The 18,616-nt window shown below is 35.9% G+C and overlaps 1 protein-coding gene across 5 annotated transcripts; it reads right to left on the bottom strand.

The window, feature by feature from the left end:
- Positions 1-1,651: 1,651 nt before the first annotated feature.
- LOC127108268 (homeobox-DDT domain protein RLT2) lies at positions 1,652-16,453 on the bottom strand. 5 transcript variants are annotated; one of them, XM_051045709.1, is made up of 19 exons: positions 15,893-16,452; positions 15,357-15,797; positions 13,183-13,256; positions 12,734-12,914; positions 12,468-12,655; positions 12,306-12,395; positions 12,089-12,220; positions 11,781-12,003; positions 9,761-9,861; positions 9,146-9,232; positions 8,720-8,872; positions 8,477-8,629; positions 7,372-7,581; positions 6,609-7,286; positions 5,943-6,500; positions 4,756-5,343; positions 3,989-4,093; positions 2,869-3,132; positions 1,652-2,574 (listed from the first exon to the last, which is right to left on the bottom strand). In XM_051045709.1, exons 1-19 carry the CDS (start codon positions 15,981-15,983, stop codon positions 1,783-1,785), a joined length of 5,109 nt encoding a protein of 1,702 aa, XP_050901666.1. In that variant the 5' UTR covers positions 15,984-16,452; the 3' UTR covers positions 1,652-1,782. The 5 variants fall into 5 exon arrangements, with proteins under 5 accessions (XP_050901666.1, XP_050901665.1, XP_050901664.1 ...); XM_051045708.1 differs by having other exon boundaries at positions 1,652-2,571; positions 12,468-12,914; positions 15,893-16,453; XM_051045707.1 differs by having other exon boundaries at positions 12,468-12,914.
- Positions 16,454-18,616: the final 2,163 nt, after the last annotated feature.

The following is an 18,616-nucleotide window of genomic DNA, read 5'->3' as shown; positions in this document are numbered from 1 at the left end:
CGATTGGGCTGCAGTCTGTGGAGAGCCACCTGGAAAATGATCTTTGAACCACTTAGGGCCGAAGGTTCGGTCAGCAAATGGTGTCATACCAGGAGCGAATTTATTTGCTTCGAGGAACATATTTAAGTACTTCATGAAGAGATATGTGTCGGGAGTCTCTTGGCAGGTCGTCAATGCCAATTTGACTCCTTCAATCGGTTGATCTTCAGTTAGCCTCACGATACGGTCTGACACGGGGTATTCCAGCTGATACTCAAAAGTAGCATTTAACCAATGTTGCAAAATCCATAAAGGACCCGACAGATTCAAGGTCTTGGGAGTGTTGGAGAGAAATTTCAGTTTCAGGGTCGCCAGCCCTAGAGCCTGATATAAGGAGGCTAGTAGCAGTTTACCTAAAGACACATGTCGACCCTCATGAATCTGGATCGCCAGGGCAATATAGATTTTCGCTATCAGTAAAGAACCAGGGCAGAATACGTAGTATGAAAGCCATAAAGTGAGGAATGTTATATGCTCTTCATCGGACACTTCGACAGAGTCCTTGTTGTAGTGATCTTCGATGTAATTCAGAAGGTTGGCCCGACTAAACGAGAAGGTATTCTCTATCGAAAGGGTGGGATCGAAGACTTCCCCCAACGGCGAAAGACCGGTGATTGCCGCCACATCAAAAAGGGTGGGTGTTAACATCCCACAGGGCAACTGAAATGTGTTGGTGGAGCCTTCCCAAAAATATAGAGACGCCAGTAACATACAGGGATTTACACGATGAGCATACCTTGATATTTGAATAAGGTCGTAGATCCCTGCACTCCTTCATTGGTCTTGACGTTTTCATTGGACTTTGTTAAGTCACACCAGGTATTCTTTGTTGCCAGGAGCAGCCAAAGAACGTGAGTAGTTATCTACAGACATGGGGGAAGTGGACCGACACGTGTCATTGCAAGATATGTTTGTAACCCCCCGACGATTACTTTTTATTAGTATTTAAACAAGTGTTAGGGATGATTCTATGAGTGGCATTTTTAGCATTTGCACTAGGAGTAAACTTGAAGTACCAAAGCGGTTACGAAAAAAGAGTCATCTCTCTACAAAAATGTACCTTTGCCTCCATTTACATTCATAAGTCATTTAAACTTACTAAATTTGCCTTTACTTTCTTGCTTTACTTTCAATACATTTTCGTTTGTCATACTTTTTACTACATCCCTAACTCAGCAAGAGTTATATTTATCCATTTTTAACTTTTCAAAGACATTACTTACCAAAACACCATACACTCAAACACTAAATCCAGGACTAACCGGTCCTACAAATAACCCTCTCATAGAAAGGCTAGAGATTGTTGACGAAACAACAGCCACATAATTATTGAAAAAATGATAAAGATGTTTTTTATAATTATAAAAATATGAGGCTGCAAGGTATAATTAAAGGTGTGCCATGTTAGATTATCTTTTGCATTTGAGGGAGAACATCTATTTCACACTCTAGAGTCAAAACCCTGACCCTAAGTATAACTAAATTATGTAAGTATTGTATGGTCTCATGTTTAGATTAATAAAAATATAACCAATTTCCTTTTTTTGTTTCTAGCTTCTTTCTCTAAATTTTAGTGTGACCCTACTCGAATAGGTCGTTTAAAAAAAATCAGTACAAACATAAGAGACGAATTTTCTTTCATAATTTTGCATCATTCACATTCAAGCACCTGATATTTGGCCTATTCCTACATAATTACTAAATAAAATTACAACTTTATGCTACATACATTATGTGCTACATTTAATCACTGCAATCAAATGATGTAGAACCAACACCATCTGGACCCTCAGTTTTCTCTGCATTTTCTTCTCTACTGTACCCTGCATTTGAGTCCCCGCCAATTATATAATCTGGAACATCAAGATCCGCCTGCCCATCTTCGATGTCATCATCGACATCATCATCCATATCCACATCTTCCTCATCATCTACATTATAGTGGCTCTGTTCAATTAGATTCTCAGATTTCCCACTAAATCCACCCCGATATCCATCATTGTTATTATCTAACAAATAATCACACTCATCTCCTGTTGCTCGACAAAGACCACCTTCATAGTCTGATCTTTCCGAATTGCTACCATTTAGAACATTGGCTTCTGTTTCGTCTTCATTAATTACCTCTCTGACAAAGATTAGTGTTTTCTCCATGATGTCTTTTGTGGTATCTCTCTCATCATTAATCACATTCATCTTGGCTGCTGGTTTCTGCCTGCTTCTAATGCTCCTCCGACCACGAACGCGTCCTTGTCTGTACGGTGTCCCTTTCCATCCATGTAATTTTCCTATTCTCCTGCTGTTGGATGTAGTGCTTCTCTTTCTGGAAGTGGGTCTTGAACTAGCAACTCTTCCCTGTGATCTTTGACCATGAGAGTGGTTGCTGCCTTGCCGAGTCCTTTGTCCTCTGCTGTAGCTCTCGAGGCCAGCACCAAGAGCACCCCAGTTCTCTACAGTATGCTTAGCCTGTAATGAAGATTCAGTCGCACCAGCATTGTAGGAAATTTTGACAGCAGCAGATTTTGATGGAAGCTTCTGAAAGGTAGATATACAAAAATTATGGAGGAATTCAAATAAAAACATACGTAGGCCAATGAAATAAATGCCTAATCCCGCAAAACAATGATTACATCCACACTAATGTCTCTTCTTTAGATATGACAACCAATTCTAATCCTAGAACCTGAATAAGTTTTAAAATAAATATATTGTAGCTCTAGAAGTAGAAGGAGTCTCTCTCAGGAGTCCTCCATACTGAGAACTTACATTACAAAATTGCTCTTATTTCAGCATAGATCACTATGAAAGCGGGATGACAGAAACACTTACTATAACAATTCCAATTTGTTTATCCTTCTCGGACTCTAGCTTTTGTTGTGAAGTGTAAAAGATGCATGCATCGAGTTCCATGAGCCTTAGTGTCAAAGCAGCAGTTGTACATGGCACCCATGGAAGCACAGGTATCCTTTCACTACCAATGATATCATTAGGATGACATCCAGGAGAGCAAACAGAACCTAACAGCTCACTGGTAGTTTCGTAGTCTGAAGCCAAATACTCCCTTTTTGTAGCACATTCCAATGTAGTCAACATCTAAGAAAGATGCGATGATGTCATTGACAATAGACAGTAGTAATAAGGTAAACAAGTAAATAAAAGCTATACACATTCCAGTAATGTCAAGAAAGAAATAAAGAAGAGCACACAAGAAAACATGTTATGGTGAATGAAACCTACACGTTAAATTTTGAAATGTTCAAACTAACACAATAACTATTAACTAGGTGTATACCCAACTACACATCTAGTAGGGTGAAGAAAATGTATTTCCATAAAAGGATTAAATATATTGAGGTCGAATGTTAATAATTTTAGAATTATGTGATAGTGATACAAATTCAAGACTTCTTCAGCCCGTTATCAATTAGCAGCCATCTTCACCAAATTGTTGTAAGGTCTAAGAATAGCCAACATATGTAATAAATTGGATGCATGTGACATATAGCTCCAGAATGAGGACTGTTGATTGTTCCATATTCATTATTTATTTCCATATCTCTGATCTTTTCTAAATCCTTAAGTTTTGGAGATTCCTCTTTATACACAGCTTGTGTGGGAGAGTGTAACAACAATTAAATTATTAGAGATTAAAATTCATTAATTACTGCTTTTTCATCCATAATAATGACCCCGGATTTCTTTAGTCTTAATCATCCAAAACAAAGATCAATTTGAGCTTGAGCATTTTTTTTTCACCACCAGTATCCGGTCCATTGGACCGACTAATCCGGTTCGAAGGTCAGTTCTGACATCAAGTGGTTCCGAGCTTGAGCAATTTTTGCAACAACCACAACATTGGCCAAAACAAGAGCATTTAAACTGATGATAATTAACAACTTAGAAGTTCCAAAGCATGAGCATGCTCTATCAAGACATGCCAGATTATAACCTGCAGAATGTCTTCAGTTGATGATGAATCTTCCAGCTTTGAACCCCAGGACTTCCTGTACCTCTCTGTCCAAAAAGGTTGAAGAACTTCTTGAGGAAGAGATGCCTACAATACAGAACCAAACGCTATCAGTGGAAAAAAATAGCAACTTTATGTGAACAGCTATCAGCATCCTCTCATGTGCAATTTAACGAAGACTGTGCCATGTCAACTCATCTCAACCATGTACTTTTTATAATAAATAATCAGTTTAAAATTAAAATGTAAATTGAGTTGGTCGTTTTCGCTTTTGTTTCCTCTCTCCCTGTTCTTTCTTGGACTGTGGATTTCAACTACAATTCTGTCTCCAATATTCAGGGCTTGTGCTCCTGTGTTTTCTTCTATAATTTTCATGATGTTCCAGCAATAGTCAGTGATTCATGTGTTTTCAGCTATAAATTCATGTGTTTTCTGCTACTTGCAAGCCACCACAATAGCAAGTATTCTTTTAATGCCTCCAAGTCCAGCGTAAATATTATATTGACAATGAGAGCTCAAACAAAGACATGGGAGGGAAAGGGAAGCCAGGTACAGAGGAAGTGTGTGACTAGATTTGTAGATGGAATCAGAAAACTCCCACCAATTTGTAATTTATGCCATTGAATTATTTTTAAAATAGAAAAATGTCAAGAATATAAGATGGCATAGTCATGTTAAACCGCCACATGAGAGAATCCCAACCCTCCAAACAAATTTTCATAGTGACAGTAAATTACGAAGATTGTCACCTCAACAACTGACAAGAGGATTTTGAGCAATCTCATCCTCAATGGAGAAGAGGATGAATCAAGAAAAAAATGAGGGCCGGTCTTCATTTTGTCTTCAGAACGAGCAATATGGCATGAAGGACATGGTGTTCCTCTAAAGAAATAGACATGATGGCACAAATCACACATGAGAAGTAGTTCGTTGCACCTTCTCTTCCCAAACTTCATTGCACATGATACTGAGCTATTTAGACATTCCTTTCGCATCCATTTCTCAAAGTCCCAATATCTCATATAAGCATCTTTGTTCTCAACTTCATTTCTCCCAAGCTGAACCGTAAAAGATGTAGAGGCCACTGATGTGTTCAAATCAACCATGCAGACAGAAGTAGGACAGTAAATATTAGTACCGCAATCTTCGTCTGTGGCCATTTCAACTGCTTCTGTCTTGAGTTTTTCGACAGTGTCTCCATTTTGCATCTTCATTTCATTTTGGACATTTCTTCTAACAGATTCTTTGAAGGATATCTCAATTCTTTGCAACATCATATGCAAGTGGGACTCCTTGATTCCACGTACATCCAATGATGCCAATAGAGCATCAAAACCCTGAATGTAAAACAAATGCAATGAAGAAAACCAACAAAAAACAGAATAATATCTAGCATAATCCAGAATAATATCTAGGATAATCCAGAACGTACAGCTACAACAAAGAAACTAATTCCTCTCATATTAAGTGTCACCCCTCAAATATTTGCTTTTTTGGTATTATTTATTAATTTCAGAATACAAGTGAAGCATTAATTTTTTTCACCGATACCATTATTTATTGTATCTCAACCCACCTAATTACTTTTTTAATAAGGTTATTTTAGTCAACAAAGCTCGGTTTACATGGTTGTGGACTCTTGTGGAATCAAAGTCCTGCAAATGCAAGGTGAGGCTGCCCACAATAGTTTGATAATGGATCCAACACTTCTTTGGACCCTGTCATGGCGGGAGCGTTGCAGAACCAGGAAGCGTTCATGATAATAATACTTGATATCTAATGCTAACGGTTGCTAAATAATATGCTACACGATGCTTGGTTAAGTATAGACTTGACATAATCGGTGCTAATAAGAAAATGGACAATAATAACACTTGGAAATCATAGTATAAATTAATGATCATTAAAGATTAGTTCAGCATAGTAGAAACAATACCTCTCCAGAATCAATCAGCTTCCAACAGCCATCATGCAATTCCACAAAAATCCTGCCACAACCTGGATCGCTTTGAGAAGCAGAAGTGATCAATTGCCAGTATCGGTTTCGTCTTCGATCCAAACCGAGAGGCAATGATCTACACATGAAAGTTTGTTCCCCCAATTGACCAATATATGATTTAAAACCCGACCTTGATTTTTCAGCAGCGTAAATAGATCGTTGAAGAGAATAATTGTCTGGGCCAGTGGAACAATCTAGCCTCTGCAAGTTCGCTTCTAATGAATTCTGCAGATGATTTTGATTTTCCTGCAGTGAATTTATCTGTTCATGCTGGTCACAGGGAGTGAGTAAAGCCTTCTCATTTTCAACTTCAACAATATGCACTGGGCACTCTTTACCCCTTACTGATGGAAATGTAACAGCTGGTTCACTCTTGTTTCCCAAATTTGAGAAAGATGGAATTTTAACAAAATAATCCTCTTTAATACGGCGTTTATCAAGTTGTGCCTCAGCCCACATCTGCTTCTTTAAAGCATTTGCGGCTTCTAGACGTTCCTGCAACATTGCTCATAAACAACACAGACAGAGAAACGCAAAAATCATTTTTAAGGACAAACACAAGTCAATAATGAAAAATTAAGGCATGAAACTAAAAGAAAACACCTCAAGTGCAACACGAATAGAATTCCCTTCAATTGCCACAGTAATCAAAGCAACAAGAGCGTGAAGACGCTCCTCTACACTAAGATCTGAGTACTCTCCCTCCATAAGCCCTTGTACCCATGGTTCACCAAGAGTGCTTTCATCAACATCTATGCCTTTTAGAATAGGATTAGCAACGCCATTGCTGCAAACAGCAATTTCACTAGATCTACAAACATCTTTCTGCTCGTTGAAGCCTCCATCAGCAGTTGATCCTAACCCGTAATCCACTTTCTCATGGCAACTATCAGGAGTTTGCAAAACCTCGCCATTGTCCTTCCCACTTCTCACAATAGTGTTTGCATTAAATTCCTCATGACTTGAGACCTTCTTTTTCATATTTGTTTGAACTCTTAATTTATCATTCTCAGGATTTTTTGCCACATCAGTTTCACATTCTTCATCCCTTTCACCATCATCAGCTTCTTCTGCACCCACGAACCCACTTTTGAATATCCTGATTCTTTCCCTGGCAGCTGAATAAATTGCTTCAGAATCAGCTGGGTCCTTTCTGTATGCAGGACGTACACAATATGTTGAAGGAGCTGTCTTTTCAAATAGTTCTGTATCCCTAGACAAAGCAGAAGATATAGAAGCCTCTGGTGTTTTGCTAGTTGTAAGATCACGTAGTCCAGATTTCTAAATGACAAAAAGAATAGAATGAGAAAATTGAATAGGTATCATGAGAAAATGAATAAATAAAACACGGAAAGAATAGTTAAACCTGAATCTTGTCTGCAACTTCCAATATATTGAGGCCTCTGCTTCCTTCCAAAGAAAGCACATGAAATGCAGCATATTTAACAGTTCCAGGCGTCAAACGATGCCTATTTCTTCTTGGATTAGATAAACCTTTCCCTTGCATAATAGCAACCGCATTTTCAACAGCAGCTCCATTTCGTAGACTAGAAATTATATCTTTACTATCATTACCCTGCACTTGGAACCCAGAAGGAGATAGAGAAAAACGACCACAACCAAACCAAACAAAAAATTAAAATCACAATTTGTTATTATTTGTCTAAAAATCATTTTATATGCAACAAATAATTAATGAGTATGAGCACAATCACGTATTCATAAACATGTGTGCAAAATTTCAGCTCACTCACATTAGAAAAGTAATATTCTCACAATTTCATTGCTTGTGAGAGGGAGGAGGGTGAGTTATTTGGACCCTATTTCCTCCAACTTCCCTATCAAAAAATATTAATTAAAAACCATTCCTTTTTATTTTGTTTTACGTTGTACTTCTCTTATAGTTTTTCTAGGTTTTCCTCCATCTCTAGTTATTTGACTACCCTACATCTGATATACTCTCCTTACTATAGAATACACAAGTCTTCTCTCTACACACCTTAGCCACCTAAACCTATGTTCCAGCAACTTTTCTACTATAGGTGCTACCCTAACACTCTTTAATAGTCATTTCTAATCTTATATCACCAAGTATTACTACACATCCAACGCAACATCATCATATCCGCTACACTTAATTTATTTTTGTGTTGGTCTTTACCGCCCAACATTTGTCCCTTACAACATCGCCGGTCTAACAGTTGTCCGATAAAACTTTTTAGCTTGTGTCACATAAAACATTTGAGGCCCTCCTCCATTTCAATCACCCAACTTGAATTTGATGATTCACGTCTCCTTCTATTTCTCGATCGTTTTGTAAAACACCTGGTGCACCTTTTAATGCAAGTTTGTTTTTTTAGACGAGGCATTGGTTGATGAAAATATCACAACAGTTGTATATGAAATTCCCACAAATGACAACAGGGTTCCATTTGAAACAATTAGTGATGAATGGAGTACATAGAAATCACCTCATGGTTGCTAGGATGCAATGGCTCAATATTCTGTTTCTTCAATTGAGGCCCAAATCCAGCTGACAATGCAAATTGTCGCAAAATCTCTGGCCATGTTAACGGATTTAAATGCCGCTGCCAATTTCTTATATCAAAACCCCATGCATATGCCTGACAGTATATATCAAATAGGTTTTTTTAGTTTAAGGTAAAAACAATGTAAGTATATTGGAAGCTGAAAAATGAAAAAAGAAAACTTACCCCTTCAACTATCTGTGGATGCCCCCCACCAGAGTTCGTAACACTATTTTGGTTAGCTCCTAATCCAGTAGTGGGTGTTCTTGCAAAATCTTCAATATCTTTTATAATGGATCTCAGAAGAGCAATATGGATCTCACCTAACAACCTAGGGTCCTGCAATATTGAGAGAAAATATTGATCCTCTGTTGACAAAGAGCACTGTTAGCAACATGTAGTGTTTATCTAAGTTCATTGCAAGTCTATGTTCAGGGAACCGGGTTTCGTGCAAATATATTAATTAGGAAAATTGCCTCCTGGTATTCATTTTATAAATATCGAACCCTTGGTTTGGCCAAGCACATGCTTAGCAATAATTTAGGACAAACAATACCTTGGATAGGGACCTTAAAGGGAGGACTAACCAAAGGATTAGAAAGGAATACTTACATAATCATGAAAAGCTTGTATAAGCTCATCCAATGTAAATGGCCATATTCCAAAAACATCAGCAAAGGTAACCAAGAACTTCCAAACCTACATATAAAGCATTTGTGTTCATCATAGCTCTGAGAAAATTTTGTAAGCTGTAGATGGTAACAAATGCAATAAAATTTTATACTTCGAACAATTTGGTACAGCTTTATTGTTTGAAGCCAGGATAATAAAAACAAAGCATAAATACAGGCAAACCCGGGTATTTGTTTGACGGACTGGTGGGGATTAGTGAACACAATAAAAAATAACTTAATTTCCAAAGTGGCAACGGGTTTAATAACAATACGTTTCACTAAAAATCAAGATCATGCAGAAAATGAAGTCAGCCATTTGGCACAAGATAATGAATAATCAGCAACGTATTTGAACCATAAACCATAACTAGGGATATAAGGAAGGAACTAAGGGATCGTAATTTATTGATTTACATGAGTGAAGGAAGATAGCTTTTCATAACTTTAGCCTCTTGGCCTTTCAAGCAGTAATAAAATCAATGTCTGAGTCAATTCCATTTACCAGTCAGTAAAGTTTTCCAAAAAAAACACATAAATGGGTAAAACCTCTTACCATCAGAAGATTTCCAACATTTTCGTCAGAATCTGCCCAAGGTTGAATTGAAAAAGCTCTTTTCAACTGTACAGACTTGGGTGGGAAGGAAGTACGCCCATCTGAAAAACCAGTGCACGTTTGGTTTCGGTCCATGTTCTAGGAAATCACTTTTTTAAGTATATATATGAGAGAATAAATTGTTTAATACAAAAGTACATGCATGAGAGAATCAGCTTAAGCCCAATTGCAAGCTAAAGTTGCCTTGTGACCTAGTGGTCAATGGTTCAAGTGGGGGAAACAGCTTCACCGCTCCCAATGGCAAGGCTCAGTACAACTCAACCTCCCCAGATCTCACAATGGTGTAGAGTACATGTAATTAAACCAGTTATAAGAGATACCCCATGAAACAATACAAAACCATAAAAGAGAATACGAACATCAGGGGTCTATCCAGAGTTATCAATAGCGCCCTGGAGCAGCGCTATCCCGGGATAGCGTCCCAGAGCAGCGACCCTCGCTATGGAGGAGCGGTCCGCGTCTCAGTTTGATATCGCGGCCGCGATTTAGGGGATAGCGGCCGCGGGAGCAGAGCGCTTCCCAGCCTAGAGCGAATTTGAACTGTTTTGAACGCGAAAACCCGACTTTACTCTTAAAATGAATAAGAGTTGGAAGGAGTTTGGTGGAATTTTTCTAATTTGTCCTAACTCAGAACACAAAACAGAGGATTCGAACACAAAATAGTGGACCGCTCCTCCATAGCGAAGGTTCATCGCTCCGGGCCGCTATCTCGGGATAGCACCGCTATCTTGGGATAGCTCCACTATCCCGGGATAGTGCCGCTATCGATAACTCTACATAGCATGGTATAACCATCAAAAGGATTTAAATAATAAGCAAAAGGTGACATGTAATTTTTGTAATCTTACCACTAGTGGAGGAATAATTAGAGAAAGAAGACATCAATTAGGAATAACGGGTGATGTAGTTGCTTGTTTTAAAACACCACCAGATGTTAAAACACTATTACATGCTGATTTGGTTGAGAAAGAGAGAATTAAAAAAAGAGTAGAAGAGATGCTAGTACAAATTGATGAAGATATTAATAATGAAATTGAGGAAATAGGGAGAATTTGAAGCGGAAAGAGGTTTGCTGAGACCTCTTCAAATGTTGTCAAGTAGACTAAAGGTCCATTGGATTTAATGTTTAAGAAGACTAAGGTCACAAGCATCAATGATGAGTGTGATAAAGAAGCTATGGCAAAAACTATACAGTATATTGCTCGCTTTTTTTATGCGAGAAATTGCCTTTAATGTAGTAAATGCAAAAACCTTTAAGTTGATGTTGGAAGCCGTTGGAACATATGGTCCTCTTTTGAAACCACCAAACTATCATGAATTGAGGGTTTTGTTCAAAATGAGTTGCTGGAATATACAAAAAGGTTTTGTTGAAGAATCATGAAGTGCAAAGGATTAAATATGGATGTTCAATTATGTCAGACGGTAGGACAGATAGAAAAGGTAGAACCTTGATAAATTTCTTGGTCAATTCTCCGGCGGGAACCATGCTTGTTAAAAGTATTGATGCCTGATCTAACTGACTCGCAGCTGAGCAATATGCAATCTATACTCTATTCAAATCGGTTATAATGACATTCAGATGGCAGAATATATATGACTTCATTCCCACACATACAGATTTCACTATCACTATCTGTTTCTTTCACTTTCGATCATTTTCTATCACTTTCTTAACAAAGTTAACAATAGACGAACTGCACAAAATTTGGGAAATTTGTGGAATATTTTCTATATTTAAAATATTTTCTATTTATTTCAGAATGTTTACTTATTTTCTATTGTTACTATTCTCGTAATTTAAGGAAATATTTAGGTTGTAATATCCCTACAAATACCAACTAATGCTGGAGAATAAAATTACAACAGTTACCTATTTTCTTCTAAAAAAACTGATAGATGATTCCTATAGTAAAACACAAATGAGCAGAAAATATTAGAGTCAAATACTAAAATTATTCACCTCTGTATGATTCAAGATTTTGCATAGTTTCATAGTCAAGAGCCAGTATTGAAGATAGCCCCTTCTTTGATGCAGCTAATTCCATGAGTTCCAGAAGTTCATCTTCAATAAGGTCTATTGCATCTTTTACCATTCTGCGGGCAATAGCTCTCTCACTTGCAGCTTTAATCCTTGCCGCCTCCTTCACCCTCTGTAGTTCTTCCTTCTGTTTCAGTTTCTCAGCCTACAAAAACAAAGAGCATAAGCATCTCTAATATCAACACGACAGATCAGAGTGATTGGCAATTTGGCAGAACAATCTTACATACTCTGATTGATTCCTTCTGCAAAAACTTTTCCTGTCGCTCTTGCTCGCGCTTCTGTTCTCTAAGGTACCTTTCCTTTTCCTTCTGCCTTTCACGTTCTTCCCTCTCCATATCTTTCTTTATTTGCTCCTCTCTCTTGATGTACGGAAAAACAATATAAGCAACAGAATAAACCTAATCATCGAGGAAAAAATAGATGGAGACCAACTCTGCTCAATACCTTTTGTCTTAGAATATCCTGTTTTACAAGTTCTTTTCTAATTCTTTTCTCTTGCACTTCAAGTTCCCGTTGCAATCTAGCCTCTTCATTCTGAAAATAAGACAAGTCATGAACATCCACTCGATAGTGATAAAACGTGTTGGTATCATGTGATGCAGATACCTTTCGCTTCCTTTGAAACCTTGAAAGTTCCTCCTCATAGATAACGCTCCTATCATAGATAACGCTCCTATCAGATAGCACTAGAGGGGTGTTAATCAGAGTTACTTGGTGAGCCCCCCTTTGAGTGTCAAGAGTTACATCGACAAATGGTGTCGATGGGTTCTTTCGTGGAACATCATCATTCCCTCCTGAAGCAGAAAGCATAAGATGATTTGGCCTACCTTGCTGAGACTCAGACAAAAGATTTAGACCAGGTATCTTCTGACCTTGAACTCCATACACCTTAGGTGCAGATTCATTCCCATTAAGGAAAGACAGCCCACTAGAATGGGGAACACCATCAAGAGAACTAAAGTGAACAGATGTAGTATCTCTCTCATATATCTCATTTCTAACAGTTGGCTGCTCTGGAATAAATTGATATTCATGGAGAGTCCTTGAAATGCCCTAGAAATTGAACTTCTTCAGCTAAGAGATAAAGATATTTGTTCACCCATGATAAAATATATAACTACAAAAAAGGAAGGGAATAACAACCAAATATACAGATAAAATATAATATTTAAATATTCAATTGATATAGTTGAACTTAACAACTTAAAAATTGTGCTAAATTACTCAACAGATGTCTTTGTATAGTATATTATCCAACATATTTCTTTAAAACTATGCAATGGTCAAGTAAGGAGGAAAAAAAACTGAACAGAAATCTAACCTTATCCAGATGTTCATAAACTTTTGCCTCAACAGGCCATTCAGATTGGCTGTTTTGTCCCATTGCCACTGCCCCTGGATTTATATAATTGTCAAGGGCTCAATGGCATTAGTACTTAAATTAAAGCCATGCCAATTTTAAGGGTCAACTTGCTTGTGCTTTTAAAGACAAGCTATTTTACTAAAAAAAATTGTTTACATTTTTATGAGAATAAGAAGATTCTTTAGGAAAAATACTGTTTAAACATATATATCACAAGAGTGTTTTTTTTAAGTTTATCAAAAACACCTTAAATCATTCAAGAGCTCCAAAATTAGATTTAATTGATAAACTTTTAAAGAAAAACACAAATTGACCAGACTTCTCTTGCACAATTTGACTAGGAATTCTGACTTTCTTTTCCAAAATCACATTCAAAACTTCTAAGATTTATTTTTATTTTATTTTATTAGTACAAGGCGTGTTGAGTTTAGTTTTTTTTTATTTAAGTTAGGTTATTCTCCTAAAGTAAATTATAACTTTGAAATATATTAAATTACTTTTTTTATGTGGTATCACCAGCTCCAGTCTTGCTTCTGCTTAAACCCTAACTGCCATTGTTGTGGTTTATTTTGTTTTCGTCTTAATTGAGGGTTGTATGAAATTTCGAGGCAATGTGTTCGGAAGGAACTGGCACCATTGCAGTTTTTTTTGTTTCTGTCTTAATCGAGGGTTGTATGAAATTTCGAGGCATTGTTCACTATGAAGGAACCGTTCATTCCGGCGACATTGCGCATGTGTCTGCAATGCTCACCCCCAAAGTACTGCTCATCCACACTCATTATTCATGTGCCGATACTGTTAATCCACACTCATTGTTCATTTGTCGGTTTTGGTTTTGTTCATTCCGGCGACATTGTTTCTTTTATTGATAATTGTTCTTGAATAATTTGAATTTTCTTGATGAATAATAAATTAGAAATTATTTATTCAGTTGATAGTGTGATACAAACACAATTTAGAAAAGGTATTACAAGAACATGTTTTGACAATGTTTTTACAATCGTCAAGAATTGTCAATAATGATTTTTACAAATTTACTGGGTATCATCCATGAATTCCAATGTGTCGCCACCCCAAAACAAAATGGCTATGCAAAAAGAAAAAATTGTCCCTTAGTTCAAGATCTTCTCTTTCAAACGTCTCTTCCAAAATCATATTGGGGTGAAGTAATTTTTGACCATTGTTTATCTAATTAATCGTGTGTCATCTCAAATTATAAGTAATGTTAATCATGTTCGATTCATAATCTCCCTTTTTCTTTCTGCTTCTATGTTGCAGGTTATCGAATCTCAGCTTTTGTCCATGTCTATAAGAAACACCGAACTAGGTTGAATTCATGTGCACTTGGATGTATCTTTGTGGATTATCCTCCTAACAGCAAAGGGTACAAATGTTATCATCCTCCCATCCGTAAGTACTTTATTTTTAAAGATGTCACATTTCACAAAAATGTGTCTTACTTCACTCGGCCTCAGCCTCAAAGGATAAGTACTTGGTTTCTAAAGTTGTCGCCTTTCACAAAAGTGTCTTTAATCACTCGTCCTCAGCCTTAGAGGGAGAGCATAAATGACTGTGACTCTGAGTTTGAGTTTCTAATCCTCAACCATAACTTCCCTAAAATGACAAAGTCTACTTTTAACCCTGCCTGAGTTGTCACATATTATGAGTGAATCTACTCCTTGCCATAGTTCTAAATCTACATCTAGTCTTATTCTCATTCCTCCATTATCTTTTGATTTGCAGTAACTAGCACTTTCGGCACCAATTATTGTGTATTTATCAAAGAAAAAGAAATCCGACCAGTTTCAGAAACAACTTCAATAACCTGAATCGGAGGGAGGTAAGTACTGAAAACCAATAGTAATTGTCTATATTGGAATTATTCTTATAATATGTATAATGTATGAACTAAAATAAATATGAACAAATATTATACGGACTAAAACAAAACAAGATCAAAACAAATTAAAATAGACAGCACAAAAACCGCCAAAGATTTTTTTTAGGGACTAAACCAGATAATATGAATACAATAGGGACTAAAATGTTAACTTTTTTCCCTTCCCACCCTTTTCACTATCTACCCTGACAAAACTATAAGAACACAATTGTAATTAGAAAACCAAGTTTACCTAATGGTGCACCAAATGCACCCGGCGGCAAGGAATCAAACTCCATCCCGAGAATAGGTCCATCCTCTCTTAATGTCTCCCCCAACTGTCTTTCCACCAACGCAACAGCTCGCAGCTCCTGCAATGTCTGATGAGCTTCATGGTAACTACTGCTTTCCATCACCCCATACTGTGTCACAACCCGCTGTGCATCCACATGACCAATTGGCCTCAGAATAGAAACCAACCCAGAATCATGCATAACATCATCAGCAACTGCTATTTGCTCAACACCCTCCTCTCCCATTGGAGCCAAACTCGGCGCAGCAGCCTTATTAATCATCGGCGAAACCTTCCTATCCTTCACTCTCCGGTGACAAAACCACATCTGTAACTGACGATCAGACAAATCCAACTTCACAGATAACTCAGCCCTCAACGCCTCAGATGGATAAAGCTCCGCTGAACCAAAAACACAAAAATTGACATTTCAACACAAATTCAAGTTCAAGTCAAAGAAATGCAAAAAAAAAAAGCCTAAAATTTTACTCACTTACCAGCATATGCTTTTTCCAGAATCTCCAACTGTGAAGCAGACTTCATTTTGCGCTTAACCTTGTTCTCCTCTCCTTGAAAACAACCCTCCATAGCTGAAGTTAAAGCTCACATTCGCAAAAACCCTCGCTCCCGAAAACCCGAAATCCACAATCAGAAACAATCGAGAAACCCTATTCGGAGAAAAGGGAGTGTGATGATTGAGATGTGTGGTTAGATTTGGGGAATAGCAAAAACAAAAAATAATGGTAAAAGAAAATAGTGATAATAGAAAAAAGTGTCTGTATGATCTGTGATTAATAATAAAAGAGAAACTCGGAACAAACGAAACAACAGTGGTGCATTTCCCAATTGCTGCCATTCTTTTTCACCTTTTTCGAATTTTTTAAATATTTTGAATTTGATAGAGTGAGAAAAATGAATATATATAATAATATTAATAAATTTTGATTGGTGAAATGAAGGGATAGTAGTTGATTGATTCAGTTACGTATGATGAGTGTGGTATTACGTTTTTGGGTTTGGTTTCGTTTCAATGAGTTTATATCATCAATCTCTCGTTAGGTTTGATTTGATATTATAAACCCGTTCCTTTTAAATGGTTTGTGTTCGTTCTTCTTGGTAGGACACTGTCAGTTTAGTTTCAGAACTCCGTTTTTCGTACCATGCCCACCGCTTCCACCTCGCGCGTGTAGTTTACGCTTATCTCTTTCTTTTTCTCGGCGGAAACGCTAATGTTATTTTAATTTTTTAAAATATTTATCCCGAAATCATTAAGTTTTAGAGGGAAACGCTTCTCTCTTTCTTCTTATTTCAATTATATACACAGCTAAGAGCAATTTATTTTTTGATTTTTTTAGATATATAATTTAAAGCAACTCATCTAATTTTAGCTCTAGTTATACAATTTTAAAGAATCTGTATTGAATTTCACAATTTTATTTGTATATTAATATTTTATTTCTATGAATTCTATTTTTAATAAAAATATTAATTTAAATGAATATTAATGTGAAATAAAATAAATAAATAAATTTAATTTAATTTAAATTTTATAAAAAAAAGTTATTCTAAAATTGTTAAAGGAAAATTAAATTTTATAAAATAGTTATTTATAAAATAAATTTAATATATAAATATTTATTAATAAATAAATTGTTAAAGAAAAATTAAAAAAAGGAATAAAGAAAGCAGCGTTACACTGCTATGGTTAATTTTTATTATTAATTTATTATTTCGTATTGCTTAGGAGTGCAACAATTTATCACAAAAGACAAGTGTACTAGTTCACAAATTTTATACCACTTTTGCCAGGCTGAAAAATCGTGAAATAACTCCCATTTGGAGTTGTTCTAACTATTTTTAATATTATATATATTTTTAATATTTTTAATATATATATATATATATATACACTAGCGTTCAGGCGTTCAGACGGGCACTCCCGTGCCCGTCTGCCCGCTATTTTTAATGCGCACAGCGTAGAGGAAAATAAATATTTGTTTTTTTTTTATGAGGTTTTTCCTGTAGGTCGCATTAAAAATAATATTATTACATTTTGAAAATGGTAAATAAAGATATTCAAAATTATATCGAAACATGCAAAGTAATATTGATACTGTGTAATCAATGACGTTCTTTAAGAGGAATGCCGAACATGAAATCTCTATTCGAAGTATTTTCTTTTTCCCTGCAATTGTTTTCCGTAGTAAAGAAAAAATGTAAGACTCTTAAATTAGATTTTTTTAGAGAAAAAGATAGTAAAAATAATAGTAAGTAGTGTAATATAGCTTTTGTTTACCTTATAAAGATTCGAATCAATTCTTCGTACATCCCTTTATCAATGCGCTCTTGAGATTTAAAAAACTACAATACATGACGAAATGTCATATTATAAAAGAAATACATTCAGAACACTTGACTCGTTTGAATATAATATGGTTTATTGCGACTCAAATAATACCTGGAGAATGGAGATACTTTGTTTTAGTCTAGATTTGGTAGAACAACAATTATGACTTGTTTCTGAATTATCTGGATTTCTGGTAAATAAGGAAAATAATGGACTTAGTAAATATATATGGTTTTATTTACATAAATCATAAATAGCAGTTAAATTCATGCATTCAAAAATAATCTAGAGTAAATATATTCTTAAATGAATTAAATAAAAACATCTCCATCCTTTGAGATATTATTTCTCTTTTCACCATTTTCCAAAGTTGTGTTTTATCTGTTATCACCGTGGAGCTCCAATCGATGGAGTAAATTTTCAAACGTTTGACCTGTTTCAATGAGGATGATAAAAATGTTACTGAAAGAGTGATGAAAGTGCAACAATTTTTTTTATACGTATTACGGAAAAGATAAATACACATTATTGTCGAGTTTGCCGATGGATGAAATACTTTGTTCATCCTTCCATGTGTTCCATTTATCTTCAAAGTCTGTTATCTAAAATTTATTGCATAAGAATAGTGAGAATAACTATCACCCCATTTATATCTAACATAAAAGCATAAAATAAATGATTAAGTATAACTTACTTTCATGTTGAAGCAAGTTTCAACATTCTTTCGTCTCAACTCCTTACATAATTGAAAGATTTCATCGTGTTTTAGTTTGGCTGTATATTAAAGCAAAAGAAAATTATATTTAGTTATTATATATCTATGATATAAATAATACAATATAAGCTTGGTATGTCGTGTAACTAAAATGGGAAT

The sequence above is a fragment of the Lathyrus oleraceus genome, chromosome 7, assembly GCF_024323335.1.
Source record: "Lathyrus oleraceus cultivar Zhongwan6 chromosome 7, CAAS_Psat_ZW6_1.0, whole genome shotgun sequence".
In the NCBI taxonomy this organism is placed as follows: domain Eukaryota; kingdom Viridiplantae; phylum Streptophyta; class Magnoliopsida; order Fabales; family Fabaceae; genus Lathyrus; species Lathyrus oleraceus.
The sequence above is the reverse complement of the archived record's forward strand: the minus strand, read 5'-3'. Positions and strand labels throughout refer to the sequence as shown.